Consider the following 20471-nt stretch of genomic DNA (forward strand, 5'->3'; position numbering starts at 1 on the left):
TGGCAGCAAAATATGATGACTTGACGTAAGACTCATATCTCATTCATAGCTGCTTGCATCTTTTCTTGTGTTTATCAATGTGCTAATGGTTCTTTGGCACCTTCAAGTTCATTACTTGCCCACCTGATGAGGTTTGCCAAGCCAAACAACCCAGACCAGCAAGGCATATTGAAGAAAGGCATGCACACAAGCTTCTATGTTACAGTTGCCCATAAATCATTTTGTGCTGAAGCAGTTTGAACAAGTTTAAAACACCCAAGGGGGAGAGGCCGCACAATCCCAAAGTAACTCTGACGGACATGGCTGCTGTTGAAAACCGAACACTTTTATGTCCATTCAAACACAATGTCTGGAAAACGGTTTTGTTGGATGCGAGCGCTGTTGTTGAAGTGTTGGATTATGACCAGAATCTTGCACCATATTGCATATACAGTGTGTGTGTGTGTGTGTGTGTGTGTGTGTGTGTGTGTGTGTGTGTGTGTGTGTGTGTGTGTGTGTGTGTGTGTGTGGTTTTCGTCCACAATCCGCTCCAGAAGGCTGTTTGAAAACCGAAATTGTTCGAAAATCGAAACCACGCTCTTTTATAAAAAAAAAAGTTTATTGAACGCGTCTGCTCACAATGGAAAGCGACACGAGGAAGCGTCACTTCCTCGTCTACCCGAGGAAGCGTCATTTCCTCGTGTAAGGAAGGCGAGAGGAGTCAAGTGGTGCATTCAAGTGCGCTCAGTTTTTTCGAGAACCGAAATTTGTTCATCAGCCGAGGCATAAAAAACTCAAAATTTTTGGTCAAAAACCGAATTGGTCGAGAACCGAGACGTTCGAAAACTGAGGTTTGACTGTATAGATATATGACTTTTTTGGTGGGGGGTCATCAGTTGGCAAGTGTACTTTTATTTCCTCTCCGTAGTCTTCTCTTAGCCATCAACATTGAAGGACATGAGAAGGCTCAGATGTACGTGCGTGTGTGCATGGTTGTGTGTAAAAGTGACCAAAGGCCTGTGATATTTCCCATTTTCACACTGACCAGAACAATTCCAGTGGTCACCCGAGCATACTTAATAAAATGGTTTCCATCCATCACTGCAGACAACAACCAATTAGCACATTCCTGGTTCTCCTGTTTGTCATGCTGTTGTCTTGCCCTGCAATAATTTTGTACCATTCATCATCAAAAAAATCAAAGAAAACATCCAAGGGGCCTGATCTTTGTGTATTTATGGATTAAAGGCATTAGTGGAATGTTGACCTTGGAGTCATGTTTGTCTTTGATGCAAGACAAAAATGACATGTAAGTCAGTTAATTATTTGAGAAAGTGGTGAAGTTTAAAAGGAAAACAAGCAATCGGGTGGTGATGGAGTGCTTTAAGACATGCTTTCCTGAAATGTAATCCACAGTTATTAAGGACTGCCTGGGACAAAATATAGTGGATTGTTTTTCATTTGTGATTCAGTATCAATTTTATAGCTGTCTGAAGTCCAAATACTCAGACGATTTTGATGTCTCGCTGTCTATCGAAATGGTTAATTAAAACATGTTTTCACTTTCTGTTTACATAAGTCTGCTTCAAGGGGAACTAAACGTAAGATTGAAAACTTTCTGTTACATTTTTTGACGTGAATATCTTTAAAAGCCGCCGTTTACTTAAATCTACAAAGTATTTATTCCAAAATAGAGCTGGGCCACTACCGATACCCGGTATCGTATGGGGCCAACTTCATTGTGTCATGCTAAACAGTAACAGCTGAACCTCTATTATTTTGCACTTCAACTTTTTTTTTTTCTCAAATTTCCACAAAGTACTGCAGGTCGTTGCATTTTCTTCCTGGGAGATCACCCATGGGGCCGCACTATGACCAGCAGTATCTCATGGAGGGTAGGCTCACACATTTGTGAGCTTCCACCTCCGTGGATGACTGAACAATTCAATGTGGCGCACCTTTGACTCCCACTCACACTAGTTGGTAAACCTTGTAGTATTGTTTTGGCGGGGCCAAGAGAACATTTTTAGTCAAAGTTGATGTGCTTTTGTTTCACTCGCAATTGCTAAAAATAATGTAAGTAGCAATGTGACAGGATTTCCCAGAAATGCAAATCTGTCAAATTGCTGAGTGTGGTTGGAGCGGTCACTTCAATCTGAACACAAAGCGCCAGGTTTTTGAAAATTGAATGAAGGGTTTTGGAGAAATTTAGGTTTTTGTGTGGTTTTAAAAAATGGCCTCTTTAAGCAATGTTTTTGTGTTATACTGCCGAACGAAAATCTGGTCAAACCTCTCGTTTGAATAGCTGACAAATTTCAGCTATTATTATTATTACTATTATCCACAAATAAACTCATACAGGCCAAGAATTCTGAAGTTTGCTCAAAGTGGACTCCTTAAAATGACTGTGATGTCTCAAACAGCGTCACTTGGCTATCGCTAAAATTATCATGAGCAAAACTGTGTATATTAATGCCTGATAATTGCACACCTCGTCAGGCATTAACCCTGGCATATACGTGTCTTTTGTTGTTTGATCGTTGACATAACTCATAATGGGTCGAGTCTCTCACAACTGGCGCATATCAAACAAATTATTTTTTTACCGAGAAGTCTGGAAATTATGGTCTGGAATAGGTATGGAATTTTGAAATCTCAAACGTGTAGGCATTCTGTGTACTGTCCCTCTTCATGGAAAGATGGTCTCTGTTTTCATGTCAGTGGCTGCGTGCTTGTCAAGGATCTTGTCAAACAGTGAGCGATGGCTTTTTGGATGGATGACAACCCCGTGGATATCTGAGCCACATCGTGAAACCGAGGGATTTTGTGCCCCTTCAAAGCTCCGCATAGCAACAATCTGAGCTGGCTGAAAAGGGGGTTCTAGGACACCACTGAAATAGTTGTGTTCGCCCTCGATGTGCAGTAGCTTCAGCCTGACTGCCAGTCTAGTGTAGCGCGTTTCTGACCCTACAATTATCCTCCCATGCTGATGTCAAACTTTGTTTGTGTATGTCCATCTGACTGCCCGTGGTTAGATGCTGGGATGCCACTCTGGGTAAGAATGCCCTGCTGTGGATTTGCACTGTTTGTTTATATGTGCCAGAATGAGAGACTCGCTGATATACTTGACAACACATGTTTATTTTTCTTTCTTTCTCTCTTTTCCAGGGCTCCATAAATGAAGCTCAGCAGATTGGTGATGAGCACTACCGCTTAGAAGGTAAGCCATCAAGCAATGCATGCTACACTGCTTTTTATTCCATCATTGATTTTAAAGATGAAGAAAATACCATATATTGGGCTGGCATCCCTCTTTTTGCTAGGGTGTTCCCTCCCCCAGGTCCACCCCATAACTCTAAAGCCCCAACTGTGTGCTGACGAGGTCCCCTTTACTTTTACCCCTCCCCCAATGCAAAGACTCCCCACTAGTGTGACATGATCCTCGGATTTGGAAGCCTCTCCTTCCCTGTTCAAAGTGGGACTTAAATGAGAGCTTCCGACCCCCACGCAGAATGCAAAAAGCTGATGGAAAATTGCCAAGGTTTGCACACCTTCAGGCACTATTATCCATAATTTCACCAAAAATCCAGTTGATTTTAAAGGGTATCTAATATGGCTGTGCATGAATCGGTGGTGACTTGAATTAAGATGCAAACTGACCATTAAACACAAACGCCAAATCTGAATTTTTGGATTTGCGTGAGAATGGGTTATAACTAATTGTCCTGTGTATTGTCACAGAGGAATATTTGAGTGGCAACTCTCACTTTCCAGTGTGGCATATGTACGTGGGGAGTAAACATGCGTGAAAGTGTGCTATCTTTGTGCATACCGCTCGGAAGCAGGAATATTTAACCGGCTAATGAACATTAAATTAGACTATTAAGAATTTAGTCAATAAAGCCCAGCTAGGGACTATATTAACACCGCTGTCTTTGTTACCTCACTGTTCGCCTCTCACACGTCATATCAGCATACGGAGAGGGTTTGGGCGCCTTCAGTGCCAGACAGGAGATGGCAGGTTAGCTTAGCACTAGCTAGCTGATACAACAACTGGCGTTTTTGGTTAAACCAACAGTGAACAGTGACCGACTGTGAAAGAACAGAAAGAAAAAGAAACTTTTTTCCAAGTGATAAAAAAAGTCGACCCTTTCTTTTGGTAGGTAGTTTTTTTTATTGTCAAAGACCACAATATTCTGTGCTTCTTGAAAGATAATATAAAACAATATGCTGCAGCTGTAAGAAAGCGCTTTCCCGATCAGTCCAAATGCAGTAAAACTTTGAAAACGACTGACAGCCAATGAGTTAAGACACCTCAGAACTGTTTTGGATAATAAAAATGCGTTGAGCTTCATTTAAAGCCAGTTGAGAAGTAACCCCAAACAAACGATGCTTTGTTGCTTACTTTTGGCCACCAATTACACTCAGACGCTAATAAAAACCTACATGAAAAAAAAAAGAGCAGGATTAACTCCCTTGATCACCTGATGAATAAAATGTGACTTCTTCTGCCCACAAAGGCAGAGTCATCCTACTCATCGCCCATGCATTTAGCCTTGGAAGGGCAGGAGGCAGCAGATACGTGTAATACAGTAGCCAAGCTGGATGAGCTCGAACGTGGCAGCGCTCCCAAACTGCGAGCCACGGATTGCCCTCGCCGTGCCCCTCAGAGCCAATCCCACGGCGGCTTCTTGGCTTGTGGACTTCTAAAGGGGGGGACTGGGGGAGTTCAGTGATCCTGCATTACTGTTTCTCCTCCCGGCGTTTCATTAGCTATCTCACCGCCATATTGAGCCTGCTGCCGAACAGATTTGCCCCTCGCACGCACGATCAAACAGCAGGAGCCGCCTCCTCTCTCAATATCCAGAAAAAAAAAAAGTTCCCCAGGATGTCGCCTTTCATTTCCGGCCTCCTCCCGACGCAACGGGGATGATCAGACGGTTCGGCTTTGATCCGCTTTCGGATGGCGCAGGAAGAAAGTGGGCCGTCGTGTTGTGTCTGCTGCCCCGGCTGGCGCGCAAACAAACAGTGTTTCCAATTTGACTCGGCTTATTAATTAGTGATTCTGTTTTTATTCCACGGACCGGACTGATCCTCATCCAGAAGGTTGGAGAGTAGGGACTTCAAAGTGGGATGGGAGGAGAGGCTAAAAAGAGAGGGAGACGGGGGTGTGGTCTGAAGAGGTGGCAAAAGTACTCACATGAAGTACTTACCGTAAGTAGAAGTACAGATACTTCTGTGAGCAAATTCTCTAGTAAAAGTACTAACACTCCTGTCCTCAAACAGATTTTACAATCTGTACTTTTAATTTTTACTCACCTGTTAAAAAAAATGTTGAAAAAAATGCACAGAAAATTGTTTCTTTTCTTACTTTGCAAAGTGCTTGTAAAAAAATAAAATAAATCACTGGACACAGTTTTATGGCAAGCTCAATTCTGTCAGTATCGAACTGTGAACAGGTCCTGAATTTAAGTGTCTGCTAAATTAGCGAAAGATAACTGAAAAGAAAAAAAAAATCCCTCCCTATGTGTTTTTAGGCTGGTACATGACGTCTATTATTACGCTAGTGGTTTGCAAAAGTGTTCAACTGCACAGCCTTTTACTGAGAGCTGCTCCTAATATTTTGTTCAGCCAAAACAGCCATAATTAGACAGAAAGTAATCATCCCACCAGGCCTTCTTCTCCGGAGGCTGAGGAGTGAAGCCCCACTACAGTTGGAACAATGGAACAAACCCTCCAGTCCCATCACAAGTCCAGAGGCACTGTTCCGGTTGCCATCAGCTGCCTCTGGAGTCCCATGAGCCAAAAAGGCTCAATAGAATGCCTTCTTCAACTAGACGGAATCCCTGACCACTGGTATCTATCGACGGGAACAGTCACCTACCTACCTTAGGGCCATAGCTTGGGTCGGCTACCTCAATCAACAATGGCGGCACGCAATATGGTCCACTCAGATTCATTGCCGCCTGCCTGCTATGGAATGTGGTCCAAGTTCTGCTAAACGTTGGACTTCAAAACTCCTTCTCACAGGGAACTCTACCAGTCCTGCTTAGCAGACCCACACAATAGGTTGGACCTACCAGGTTCCACCGACAAACTAATTGGATATAATACATAATTTTTTGGAAGGGATTTTTAATTAAAACCAATTCAGGGTGTCCTCGCCTACTGCTCAAAGTCAGCTGGGATAGGCTCCAGCATGCCCGTGACCCTCGTGAGGATAAAAGTGTTCAGATAATGAATCGATGAATATAATGAAAACACGGTTTTCTCCGGGTACACATGCGACAACCTATCCTCAGGTCAGGGCCGCACACCATTTGAGGCTGATTATTTTCATCTGTTTATACTGTATGTCTGCAGTGGCTCTTCCTCCGGAGAAGACAGACAGCTGCTGCTTGGAGGACAAGATGATGCAGGAGCGGGATGGCAAGCAGGTCCAGTTTGAGGTGAGTTTCTCACTTTGTCCGCACTCAACGGGACCACGATTAACTTCCACGAAGAGGAAACTAGGCCAGACACACTGACACGGAGACACGCACACACCTACTTATTCTGACACACACACACACACACACACACACTGACACACAGAGACACATACACACTGATGTGGCTGTGCTGTTCCAGGAGCTAGAGTGCGCTGTGTCCATGGAGGAGGATAACCGTCAGGAGTGGACATTCACCCTCTATGACTTTGACAACAACGGGAAAGTCACCAGAGAGGTAAACTGTCTTTTCCCAGAAGGGTGGGCTTGGATGGGCTTAGACTCTGGAGGCGCAAGTCTTTGATCGATGAATGAGCAAGTAAATCAGACAAACATCTGCCAAGACATCCCCACCCACATGAACATCTGGGATTTTCTTTTATTAATCAAGCTGTAGAGTTTAAAGTCATCTTATTTCACGAATAAAACATCAAAGAATGAGCACATACCTCCACCAAGGCTTAAATCCTTCAGGGGGGATGTCTCGTGACATGCTAACCAACAACAGCGAGCATCAACAAGATTCTTCTCGATTCTCGGTTTGTGTGGAGACAGAGGAAGACCGGCTGCCGCAGCAAAGTGGAAAATGTGGAGTTTGTGGTTTTACCTTTAAGCACATTTAGCAAGTCCTCACAACTCACAAGTCTAGTTCATTGGATGTAAATGGGTCAACAAAGAACGATATCAACACTTTGCAGGAATTAAGTCATATTTTGACAACAACAAAAAAAAAAAGATTTTTTTGCCTTAAACATCTCCTCATGATGTTAGCCACCTGCTGAAATCAGCTGCATCCTTGGTTAAATCAATCATTCAATTCAACCTTTGAAATGGAATTATTAATAAAACATAATATATCAGGTATCTGTTCTATCCACAAAGCTATCTTTTGACGTGGGATCCCCCCCGGTGCGACATTGATCAGCCAAATTGGCCCTTCACCAACGTGGTGAGTGCGGGAAATATTCAGTGCGCCACACACCGTTTCAACATGGCATTGGCGCGAACAAACACACACGGAAAACTCGGCTCGTCTGTATTCTCTCGGTACAAAAATGCATTTTTGTCGCAGAGGAGATTGAGAGCAACAGAAAAATGGGCCACCACAGCAAAGATGAGATTGTGGAGTGTAATGCTGAAGTATCCAGTGAGAAAAGCAACATGATGTCCATTATGGGAACATGCTGCTGATTTGGGGAAAAAAACACACACACACACACACACACACACACACACACACACACACACACACACACACACACACACACACACACAGGTCTGATGTGGAGCCACCACACCCAAACGAAAAGTCTCCTGTCAGAAACCCTCTCCAGACCTATTTCGTCTTTCCTTGCTGCCAGGGAAGCCGTGCTTGGTGCCTGTAGAGATTGAAGAGAACACCCAGAAAGTTTTGTGTTGTGTGTATGTGGAGCTGTTGCCGGTGGCTCCTTGACTCACGAGACGGCAGACGCTTTCTTTCTTCTCTAGCTCCTTTTCATGTTGTCACGCCACAGAAGATGTTTTTCTCCTTGGTGTCTGTACCTGGAACTGAAATGTGCACTCATTCCTGCATATTTAGCTCTTTTTGTTGCTGCTAAATTGGCAGCAGTTTACAATGGACCCCCGTTTATCACAGGGAATATGTTCCAAAGCCACCCTCTGTAGCTGAAAGTCCGCAATACAGAGAGACCATGTGTATCAGACTGAACAGTGGAACCTTGATTTCACAGACCGGGAACCAACAGACTCCAGATTTAACAGAGAGGAAGTGAGCACTAGTTGTATGTCTATGTACCATTTTCTACTGTAATGGATGTCGTTAGGACACAAAATAGTTGAACAGAGAATCGGCTCAGTATTTGTCCGTAAAATTGAGGTTCCACTCTATATCCAAAATTGGCAGAGTAATGTGAAAAAAAGTCATGTCTCTCTGTGTGACCATCTTTTTGCAGGACATCACAAGTCTCCTCCACACCATATACGAGGTGGTGGACGCCTCTGTCAACCATTCTCCCAGCAGCAGTAAGACCTTGCGGGTCAAGTTGTCAGTGGCGCCAGACTCCAGCCAGAGATGGAGGAGTTGCACGCAGGGCAGCGCAGGTACCCCTTGGATTTGTGTGTAAAAATTGTTAAATTCATCATAGGGAACGTGATGGACTGAATGACAAAAAGAAGTTTGTCATTCTTGTGAAAATTATCAAGAATTTGTTTTCCCTCCAAAAAAATCCATCAGTAAAAATTTCCAAATAAATGAGTGAAAATTGTTAAAGTAGTAAAAAGTCAGTAAATCAACATAATTGTGAAAGTAATAAAAATAAATTCTGAATATTTTAGTAATGGAAGTGTAGAAAAAAAGTAAATTGTGGAAAAATGAGTGGAACATCAAAAAATAGCAATATTTTTTAATTGCCGTTTTATTTGGGGGGGTCACACCTCTTTCTGCCCCCCCCCCCTCTCTTTCACTCTCTGTGTTCCCTCGCTTCTTTCTGTCCTGTTGTTACAGCTATAAATACACCTCTGGAGATTCCGACATAGCCTGCTCGCCCCTATGCTTATTTCAGCCTGCGTCAGATCTAGCTGGCATCCTCATTAATTTCTCCGTCTCTTCTGAATACTTTTTTCCACTGCTTCTATTAGAAGTTGCTGGAAGTTTGAAACAGAGTATATGAAGCGTTGTTTGAAAATGGTTAATGTGAAAATTGTCCACAAGTGAAACTTTGCGAAAAAGAAATGATGTCATAAAAATGTAATTAATGTGCTCCGCTCACCTTATGGAAATAATGCCCCACAATATCGCCGCCTTTGCCACTGATGGTGAAGGTTAGAGAGATCCTCCCCCAGGCATTTAAGCTCATCTGCCACTTCTTGCTCGTTAAAAATACTCGGCACGGTGTTGGTTTTTAATATCACCTACATTGGGTGTGTCAACTACAACTGTAAATCACTACTTGTCCCACGCACGTGCCTGTCCGTCCTTGTCCATACCATGGGCTCAACAAAACTTTTTTTAGGCATTGTTTTTCTTTGTGTCCTCCTTGTTGTCTACGGTGTGTCTATTATCCAGCAGTAAACTGCACCTCTTACGTATTGTTGGACCCAACATGGATATACCTGTGCATAGAAAATGTTGCTATAAAAGTGAAATATATCAATATAGAGATGCATTTTTCAGCTCCTATGCAGCACTTATCTTTTCCACGGTTAAAGCAATTAATCCCTATTAATCGAGCCACACATTTAAAATTAATGAAGCCTCCCTTGAAGAAAATGTACAAAACAAATGAGACAAAATGGTCAAAAATTACTGTGGTAAATAATATAAAAGAATCAAGAGTGAAAACGGTCCAACATGTGAAAGTTTCCTAAAATGAAGTCTGTATAAATTGCCCCAAAAATACAGAAACTTTGTGGAAAACTTCTCAGTATATGATAAAATAAAAATGTCAAAAAAAGGAAGTGCCGGCATAAAAATGAATGAAATATTGCTGAGAATGTGAGTGAAATAAACTGTAAAACATGAATACTTGTCAAAGGACTTTAAAAAAATCGAAATGGGAAGAAATTTTGTGAAACAACAACAAATCAATCAGTTACCAAAAAGTGTTAAAAAAAACCCCGAAAAATCCAAAGATGAGGATAAAACTATCAAAAAAAATATGAGTGAAAAGCGAGCTGTCAAAAAAAATCTGATGATGTTCACCTTTCTTTATGACGACTCGGGAGAGGGAAAAAAAGTAGCACAAAAATATACATCCATGTATTTTTACCCGCCTCTGTCCTGTTTTTACAGTTATAAATACACCTCAAGAGATTCCGACATCGCCTGTTCGCCTTTATGCTAATTTCAGCCTGCGTCAGATCTGGCGTCTTTATTGCTAAACTATTTCTCAAGTCTATTCTAACTCTATTCTTCCCATATTTAATTTAGAAGATGCCGGGAGTTGAAAATTGAATAAATGAAGCAGTGTTGTTTTTTTCTTCTTCCCCCTCCTCTGTAGATCTTCAAAGTAAAAACCCGAAACAAAGGTTGCTTTCTTCTTGTGTGACTGTAGTTGTTGTTGTTATGTTGTGCGTGTGTGTGTGTGTGTGTGTGTGTGTGTGTGTGTGTGTGTGTGTGTGTGTGTGTGTGTGTGCGTGTATACGCGCGTGTGTGTGTGTGTTGTTCTCATTGATAATAGCCTTCTGTTTTTTTCCCCCGACACAGATGTGTCCCACCCAAGGGAGAGAAATGACAAGTGTGTCGAAGACCCCAAGGGCGCAGACAAGAAAAGTCGAGCGTTGATACGGTAAATCTGCACTTTTGCCTCTTGTACTTTTTTGCATCAGTCACCCTATCCCTGGGAAAATGTTTACTTGGTGTGTTTGTTTCTGAGACCTGTGATTTTCCCCATCTGCTCCGACAATGGCTGCCTGATCACAAGGGAGCACTCGTTTGGTCTGTGACGAACCTCTCTCAAAATGATTGGTGGTGCTTCCCCCCCTCCTAGGCGCCACCACAGCGACCAGCACGGCCACGCCCAGCCGGGCTGCCAGCGCCACTGCGTGGACGAGAACCTGGAGCGACGGAACCACTATTTGGACCTGGCTGGCATCGAGAACTACACATCCCGCTTTGGAACGGGTGAGTGGACCCTCCTGCATGCTCCGGAACTACTAGTGCAAACATCTGGGCGACATACAACATTTTTACCTAATTTAAAACTCCTAAGTGTTGAAGATCTTTTCTGAGTTTTAGGAACCGATTCATGTTAGGAAAAGTGAAAAAAATGCGAGCATTGACACTCCTTCAAAAATGTTATAATAAGCAAAAACTATGAACTGATGCTAACCTGTACATCTGACAAAACTAAAAGCGGCTCTGCTTAACTTTTGACAAATTAGCTAGCCGGGTATCACACCCTTGGGGGATGTGGGCATTTCGACATGATAATGTTCCATTCAGTGTAGTCTGGCTGTTGCTTGAAAGTGGCACTGTATCTTCATCACGGTGGCTTACGAGTCATCGGCGGTGAGGGAGTCGGGGGGAAAAAAAAAACACCTCAAATAACCACCCTGCGTGTATTTGTCTCAAAGCGACTACAGAGCAGACCAAGGCAGAACCCCAGACCCGGTCGTCCAACCAGACCCGCTCTAGATCCCACGAGCCAGAGAACGGCCACTCCCATCATTCGCAGCCTCACCATCATCGCCGTTTGCAAGCTGCCACAGAAGTCAGCCCTCCCGAGGGCCTCAATCTCGGTCGGACACGAGGCCAAGACTCTGGGAAAGCCGCCGTTCGCTCCCCCAAGACCCACAGCCGCACTCCCCCTGCTCAGATCAGCGGCCGGGTGATGCGAAGCAGGGGTCTCCCAGCCCCCCCGGTACTCCCCAGCCAGACGCCCCCTCACCAGTCGGCCGCCCCTTACCGCAAGCACAAGCAGCGCTCCAAGGACCACCAGGCATGCCGGGCACTCGGCACCCTGGTGGGGCCCGGAGTGGAGAAGGAGCAGGTGAGGGAGATGCCCGGGGTTCTGCTCTACGAGGGCCGGCTGGCACAACTTGTGCAGCGGCACGAGCACCACCATCACCACGAACACCACCACCACTATCACCACTTCTACCAGTCTTGAACACCCACCCCACTTTGAGACCCTGTTAGAGATTCTTTGACATAGGAAAGGGGGAGGGGGGTGCTGACCAAGGTAGTTGAGTTGGGATTAGAGTGCCACTACCACCATGAACACCACCATTGCCACCATCGCTTCTCCTAGTCCTGGTCTCCTGTCCAGCTTTGTGATGCTTAGGGAACCGCTCTTTTTTCCAGTCATAAACAGCCACCCCACTTTGGCACCCTTAAGGTCGAAACCACCACCCCCGAGTGTCTGCCCACGTTAGGTCCTTTTGGAAACATCCTGGACACCGAAAGAAAGTGCTTTGGCTCATCAAGAACGATGCCCCACTTGGGGTCCGTGATGGAGCTTCTTCAACACAGGAAGTAGGCGTGGACCCGCGAGAGTACCACCACAATCCTTTCCGCCACTTGGACGAGTTCTGAACGGCCACGCCACTTAGGGACCCTTTGTTAAGCTGTTTGAGACTGAAACATAGGGAGGACCCACGGGAGTGGGACCATCACCATTTTACAATCCTCAATGGCTTCTCCACCCTGTGGCCTCTGGGGATCTTCCTTGACACAAGAAATGCGGACCCAAATATTGAGGGTGACACAGGAAGTCAGAGGGGATGACGGGCCATCCATTAGAAGATAAATCAGTGTTATTAACCTATTAGAGGATTCAGGACTAGAGTACTGAGGAGGATCATGGCTGGGACCACAGAGGGACCCACCGTTCATTAAGCTAGTAGCCCTTTTTTTTTACACGGTTGTGGTGCCCATGTTGGTTTGGTGCCGGGGCCAACCCATCAGAACTTTTCCAGACCACTAAGCCAAGAGGCCGAAGCAAGACTGTGATGTAGGGATGAACACTTATGAAGGAAGCTGTGTGTGTGTGTGTGTGTGTGTGTGTGTGTGTGTGTGTGTGTGTGTGTGTGTGTGTGTGCGTGCGTGCGTGCGTGCGTGCGTGCGTGCGTGCGTGCGTGCGTGTGTGTGCGCGTGTGTGCGTATGTGTGTTGCGACACTTGTGTCTGTCAAAAAAAAAACATTCTGTGGCCGTGCAAGTATTTAAAGTGGAAAATGAAGAATCCGATTTGAGTATCCCGAAATGTTGGAAGGAAAATGCTGAGGAAAAAAAAAATCCTGAATCTGCTGCTACCTCTAATTTAATCCTAATTTTCACTTTTTTTCATTTATTTTTTTCAATCTGCAGTAGCGCTCGTTACCTTGACTAACTCTGACTGTATATAAGGTATATATATATATATATATATATATATCTCTATATATTGTTATTAATTTTTATAAGCTTTATTGATAATGTGACAACTTTGCATCGACGCTGTTAAAGTGTTTTTTGCTTCCACTTTTGTACGACTGTGCAGAATCCTTTTGTATTACAGTGACGCCCTCTCTCTCGTTCCTCGTCTCTTTCTGGTTTAATCTCGCATGCCCATCTGTTTACACTTTTATACCACATGATCACTGTTTTTTTTTTCTAGTCTTCCTTTTTTTCACAACCAAATGACTTAAAGTCCCATCTCTCAACAGTGTTTTGACAAATAACGCAATTCGCATTCAAGAGCTAATTTTTGCTTGACTTCAAAGGACATCAGCGGGATCGTAGCAGCGTGAGCAAAAATAAGGACAAAAATAACACAAAAGCAATTAAAAAAAAGATAACATCATTTTATACATTATTAAAGGGAAGGATGGAAAAGTTAAAACCCATTTGTGGCTCAGTATTCACCTATTTGCATTTTTTTTTTGAGGAACTGAGGCTCTGCTATTCGCTGAAAATTTTACTAAATTGCAGTTCTTGTCATGTTTAGTGCTCTTTTATAAGACCCGGAGATGCTATAAAATGGTGCCAAAGCCCTGTTTTTTGGAAAGTGGTAATTGGTGTCAAGGAAGTATGTTGAAGCAATATAATGTGACTGCTCAAAGATCTTTTGTACTGTATGTCGAGGAAGTAGGTGCGTGTGTGCACTTGTGTGTATACATACACAAAAACAATCTTTCATTGTGGTTCCACACAATTCATAGTTTGTTTAAAAAAAAAAAAAAGAGAGAAAATAATTACGTTGTCTGTCATGGTTGTTCTTAAATATGAAAATAAAATTACATGTTCAGTTCAGGGTGTACCCTGCCTACCATTCAAAGTCAACTGAGATAGGCTCCAGCACGCCCGCGACCCTCGTGAGGATCAGTGATTCGGATAATGGATGGATGGTTAAAATATATCATTAGAAAAAAACGTATTTAACTCTTTCATGCACCCTGTAACCTCATAACATGATGAGCCGTCCACCGTAGTAACCCCTGAAAAGGTTAAACAAACGTTTCTCGTAATGTTGACGTCACAATCTGAAAGAAGTGAGACGTGTTCTCAACTGACTGAAGAAATAGACATTTTCTTAACCTGTTTTTATTGATTTCATTTGATTTTTTTCACAAATATTTTAATGGGATGGGAAAATCTCGTTTTGTGATGCTGGAGTCATGGTAATATATTTATGAAGCAGAAGCTCCGTTTCCCACAGCAGTTATAAAGCAAATCACTGAATATGACAATTGGTAAGGATACATTACTCTGCCCGATTAACTTATGCGGTTTAAAGGCATCCGTGCAGTTTCATCAAGACGCCATACGAGTAAAAATCAAACGTTACTTTGAAGCCGCTGCCACAATGTTGACTCGTGACTTGCACGTGTCAGTCCTGTGATGCGTTCAAAGACAACGCTTGTGATCAATCGCAGGTGAGATCAGAAGCGCAATCTGCTTTAGGCGCTCTGATGAATGACCTGGATTGAAAACAAGCTCAGACGTGCTTTCGTTATTTTTTTTTTCCAGCTGCATATTGTCATTGTTTCAATTTTAATTGTGTGAGTCCAAAATGTCTTTTTTTTTTTTTTTTTTTTTTTTTTATTGTGAGCATGGACTCACAATTAGTGGTTCTTCACTGTTTGGCCACCTTCTAATTCAGCCACCCAACTCAAAAAACAAAAACAAAAAAAATAGTTGTCTTTTTCAAATGATGGACCGCAGTCCCCCTTCACCTGTGCGCATTCTCCCAAAAATTCTGAAATGTCTTTATTGAAAACTTTTTCATTCACATCTTCTTGGTACACTCCTCCCAAGTGCTGACCTTCAGCCTCTGAAAATATGAGGATGCTCATCCCAATATTTAGTATTTTTTGAACGTTAAACCTTTTTCCTGAAAAAGCTGAATGCTGCTTAACGTCAGAGAACCGCAATTAATCGTTACCAATATTAATGTAGATTGAAGTGTGCATAAGTCGAGATGTAAACAGACATTTGGGCGAAGTTTGATGGCGGTTTTGTGATATGACCTGAAGTTAAGCTTTTTCTATGGAGAGAACACTCCCAAATATTCGGGCAATTGTTTTGATATTTTCAAAGGTTGACGTCGGCATGAGTACAGATGTGCGCATACATTTTGGTGATGAAGGCTGGTCGTTTTTGGACATTAAGTGACGTCAAGCCTTTTGTCTATCGTGAGCGCTTTCGGACAGAAAAAGGCTTAACATTCATAAAATCAAAAATATTGCTGCGATTGTTATAGTATCTTCACAGGTTGAAGTGGTAATGAGTAGAGACATACACATGACGATAGATCCCGCTTTTCGGACATTAAGTGACACAAAGCTTTTTTTACATTCAGCGTTTGAGCCAACGCTGAAACGAGTGTGACAGTGGATCTCTTTTAACTGCCTGATTAGAAAATTGTTTTCATGGCTTCTCACTCTTTTTGTCCCCCCCAACACTATGGACTGTTTCGGCATGTGGTATCCACCAACAACAGTTTGTTTGTGTTGTGACTCTCCCAGCTGTCTAAATTCCTCGGCTGTCTCCATTCCCCACGCCGGGGGGGGTGTCTTAGTATCCAGTAAAGTCTGTGGCCTGCCAGTCTGCAGCCCACCCTGGTTGCCTGTCCGTTCACCTGCCGGTCCCATGATGTGACAGGCATGTACCATAAACGTGGACGCCCACCACATTGCGGAGCGACCACATGCCGCGAGCCTCCTGGAGCGCTTAATGCAGCTAAAGTCTCCACTGTTCACAGTAGAATTCAAATAGAGCAGTTTGTTTGGGGGCTCTAAAATCCCCTTTAACATCCCGTCTGTTTGACGCACCCCCTATCCCCCCAAAAAAATACCCTTCACAAAGAGTTAGAAATGCTTTAATTGCTAACTTTTTAAAATCTCAACTATCGGCACACGCGTTGCCACCCTCAGTAAAAACACTTTGGTCGAAAATAACCTAAATGAGTTATGGGTAAAAAAAAAAAAAATGGAGCAACTGCCACTTGGGTTATCTTGACCCAATGTTTTGAATTATTCATGTAATCCAAGACATTGAGTCAAATGAATAACCAATGAGAACCCCTTAAAATTGGTTTGTTTCGTACAAAATGGCCTCCCAAAATGGGTTGTTTTGTACAGAATGACCAAAAAAAAAAACATAATGGTTACAGAACAACTCTCAAAAAAATTGGGTTATTTTTGATACACAGGTTAAAATTGCCAACCTTTGGAGCAGCACATCTTCATCATCACAAATGTTGGCGCACCCCCTCTCTCCTGCACACACATATAACAAATATCTGAATAAAACTCCCTTCAAATTTCTATCAGAGTTGATGCCCTCCTGCACACTCTCTGAAAAACAAACTGCAAACTTGTAAAGCCACACATCACCCTCAAAATACCGACACAGTTGACGCCATACTTACTGTCCTTCCTACGCACCCCACGTTGAAAACGCAGCTGACACTGTCTTAAAAAATGTATCCGACTGGAAGAGAATAATCTGTCAGGCTCATTTTATGAATGTTTTGCCCTATTATTTATTATTTTATCGCCTAGCCTGCCATCAGCGTGTATTTTGAGGGTAAGCAGGAATGCCGCACACCGCGTTTGTCTCACAGCTGCAGGCCACCCTAAAGCGGAGGCACCGCCATTCCCAGAAAAAGGGGGTGGGTGAGCCGTATCCAGCTGGGCCTCATGCGTTGACTTCCTCAACCCGTTTTGCTTTTTTTGTGGTCACATATGTCGTCGCAGCTTAGAAATGGTCACGCCGTGGTCTGATTGGTCGCCACTAGCGAGGAATTTAGGGTGAGGCGATCAGTCACGCCCGAAACCAAGAAGCATCTTATTTTAGAAAAGTGGATCCTCACTTAGTTACCCGACAGCACAGTCCTAAATGCTTTCATGTTCATAGAGCAGCATTTTCACAAACATTTATCACCCGAAAACAATTCAGAGCTTTTATTGTTGCCTTTTTTTTTTTTATTGCAAACTTTTTCATCCATGTACCATTTCAACATCCCAGCGAAGTTAGTGCACCCTCTGCTCCCTCCCCACCACAAAAAAAGGCATTACAGAGCCTGGTTATATCCAACAAAAGGCATTTTGTCAGATCATGCTGATATGACCGAAGCATGTCGAAAATATAACGAAAACGGCAGTGTGCGCAATGTATGGATCCGTGCTTGAGTATCTGTTGAGGGTTGGGATGAGTTGTTTGCAAATGTCTTTTGAGCATCTTGCGTTTTATTTATTTATTTTTTTAGGAAGCAAATCTGTCATTTCAGTCTAGTGTCCACTTTCTTTCCTCCTTGCTAATCACCCATTTCTCCACTTTTTAAAGGAGAAGTCAAGTCAAACGTTTTCTTTAGCATAACATACCCAAGCACTCAACTTTCCAACGTCACAAGACCGAATCCAGAAAATAGCTTAGCCATAATTTGTCCTTACCTGAGGCCTTAGGCACTGAGATGTTATGTTCAGTCAACAGCAAGTGGCAAAATGGCCGCCCCCGCAGATGGATAAAAATTGGTGGATTTTGCTGCTTGATTCATGTTCCACAAATGCAATATTAATCAGAATGCCGTGCTTCGACTAGTGGGGCCGCATAGAACATATTATTGTAAAGTAACGTTTGACTTGACTTGCCTGTTAAAAGACGCAAGTGTACCCCAATTTACATCCCCCATCCTAATGTTTTGTAGCCATAACATCTTCAACTCATGTAGCTGACTCGTTGCTTAATTTATTGGACAGCGTATCTGTGCCGAGGTGGTGGATTAGCGTTTAGGGGCCACGTACCTTTTTATTAAAGTATCAACCTGTTATTAATAATCCCGACCTTGTTGTTTTCTGTTCATGTTATACACCAGCAATCACCAACATGGTGACTCCTCCATCGGCCACTTGAGTATATTATCTGCACCGGTCAACAAATTTTGATTCAATATTTTAATCAGAGATGCAAGTAAACTTTTTTAGATTTTTTTTTTTTATTGTGCGCCGGTTCCGAATCTGCCCTCGTTTTTTTCTTTGGAACCTCAAGTTTTCAGAATAACAATAATATAACATGGAAAACGGTAATATATTTTGTGATATTTATTCATTAAGGGTTATATACGTTAGTGCTCGCTCCTTGTTGTATTCGGGTTGTCACCAAAGTTCAACGAGTTCTTGCCAGACACATGACGCCCCTGTAGTGCCCTCTAGAGCCCAAGTGTAACCCCTCCCAGACCCACCCTCAAAAAGAGACAATGAATCTCATTGTAGCAAACATTCCTCTTTGCATTTGGTTTCAGGCAAATGCTTTCATGTGCACACATCTAAAAGAATAAGGAAGGAGAAGGTCCTTATAATTGTGGCCCTAGAGGGGAAATTGACTTTACGCATTCATTTTTTTTTTTGTAAGACTTGCGACATGCAATCATCACATGTGATGAAGAACAGTACCCACTTCCATAACCGGGGACCTTCTGAAGCACATACCAAATCCAGTACGGGCTGAGTCGTCCCCGTGACCATGTAGAAGCCAAGCCATGTCGCAGCGTAACCCCGTGCTCATTGTCAAAGTGTGTCCCTGTTGAGACATCATGGGAGGGACAAAATTCAAGAAAAAAAAATGTGACCCCACTTTAAGTGTGGTTGGTAATGTGAAAATCCCCCATGTATTAACAGCATCTAAAGCTGTCGTGATTCCAAATGTGTGAGCACAGCTGCTCAGCACTCGCTGCTTTCATGTAGGAGCTTTAGCAGCTTATCTCCGGCCAGGGCTACCGCAGAGCGTCCAGCTCCGGGCCATAAGATTGGTCTCCCCCACCTCCACAAAGAGGGTAAAATATGGAGATTTTTAAAGCAAGACCAAACAGTTTCACAGCTGTTTTTAGACTGACATGATACATTTGTTAGCCATTACACTGCAAACGTACACTTTTGTGGTAGATTTCTGCACATTTGTATGCATAAATGCGTGTTTAAAGTGACACCTTAAGAGCACTTAAATCTCTTGACACTTCCAGTGTCACGGGCCTAAATTGAACACACTTATATGTTAAGGACATAAAAATGGCCCAAAGTGAACCAACACCATAGTGTTATTTTGTGGAAGTCAAACTGTCACCCATTAAAACTATACAGATGATGATTTAAGTGAACATTCTGTCACATGAGCATAAAAAAATAAATATATGCAAAAACAAGGAAATTCACAGGTGCTCACTTTTTCCTCATTCTGTTATATCCTGACTCCAAAATGGAAGAATTATAATTAGTATTGTGTTATTATACGGTTATCTTGATCAGTCATTTTGTGAGGTGAAGTTAGTTACTTCAGTCAGTTAGTTACCTAGCTTGTCAGTCATTAGGTGAGGTAGTTGATCAGATAGCTGTTTAGCAAGTCAGTCAGTTAGTCAATTAATCTGGCATCTAACTAGTCATTTAACTGGTAAGTTAGTTATTTATATATATTCAGTCCGTTACCTAGCTTGCTAGCTAGTCAGTCATTTGGTGAGGTAGCTGGTTAGCTAGCTTGAACGATAGTTCACTAGATATCTCGGTAGTAAGTTAGTCATTCAGTCAGTTAGGTTGTTTGCCTGCAAGCTAGTTGATTACTTAACTTGGGAGTCAGCTAATTAGCCAGTCAGTCAATTAGTTGGCTAGCTACTCAGTCAGTTGGGTAAGGTAGTTTGTCAATTAGCTAGATGACTTCCGTTCCGTTGACTTAAAGGTATGTTCATGTAAATGAGAGTATGTCTCACTCGCTGCATCTTTGAAATGTGAATTCAACTCAGCGGGGTGCAAAATTCACTCCAAAAAAAAATAACAGTCAAGATGCCAAAGTGTTAGCAGCACAGGAGCAATGCTAATGTACATCTGTTCCACTCAATCTATGGCCTTTGAACACTTTTTTTTCTCCACGTTGGATAATAAGCGGAGCCTTCTTCTTCCGCCCAATCCTCCCGACTTCAAAGCCGATGTGCCACAGATAATGCAAATGATGGCAATACGCCGCTTACTCAAGAACGGGAAACCAAAGCATGGTGTTGGGGGGAGAGGAATTAATGCTAATTGGCAGGGGCCTGCCT

At 42.9% G+C, this 20471-nt stretch overlaps 1 protein-coding gene across 1 annotated transcript in view; it reads left to right on the forward strand.

Moving 5' to 3' along the window:
* Window positions 1-13004, forward strand: part of nkd1 (NKD inhibitor of WNT signaling pathway 1) — a 30190-nt gene extending 17186 nt beyond the window's left edge. The window contains exons 4-10 of the mRNA XM_019866784.1: window positions 3148-3199; window positions 6343-6428; window positions 6610-6705; window positions 8420-8567; window positions 10672-10753; window positions 10955-11088; window positions 11541-13004. Of these exons, the coding sequence (XP_019722343.1) occupies window positions 3148-3199; window positions 6343-6428; window positions 6610-6705; window positions 8420-8567; window positions 10672-10753; window positions 10955-11088; window positions 11541-12076 (1134 nt within the window). The 3' untranslated portion in view covers window positions 12077-13004. The remainder of the gene's footprint in view (window positions 1-3147; window positions 3200-6342; window positions 6429-6609; window positions 6706-8419; window positions 8568-10671; window positions 10754-10954; window positions 11089-11540) is intronic.
* Window positions 13005-20471: the final 7467 nt, after the last annotated feature.

This window comes from Hippocampus comes, unplaced genomic scaffold (assembly GCF_001891065.2).
Source record: "Hippocampus comes isolate QL1 unplaced genomic scaffold, H_comes_QL1_v1.1 scaffold82, whole genome shotgun sequence".
Taxonomy (NCBI): domain Eukaryota; kingdom Metazoa; phylum Chordata; class Actinopteri; order Syngnathiformes; family Syngnathidae; genus Hippocampus; species Hippocampus comes.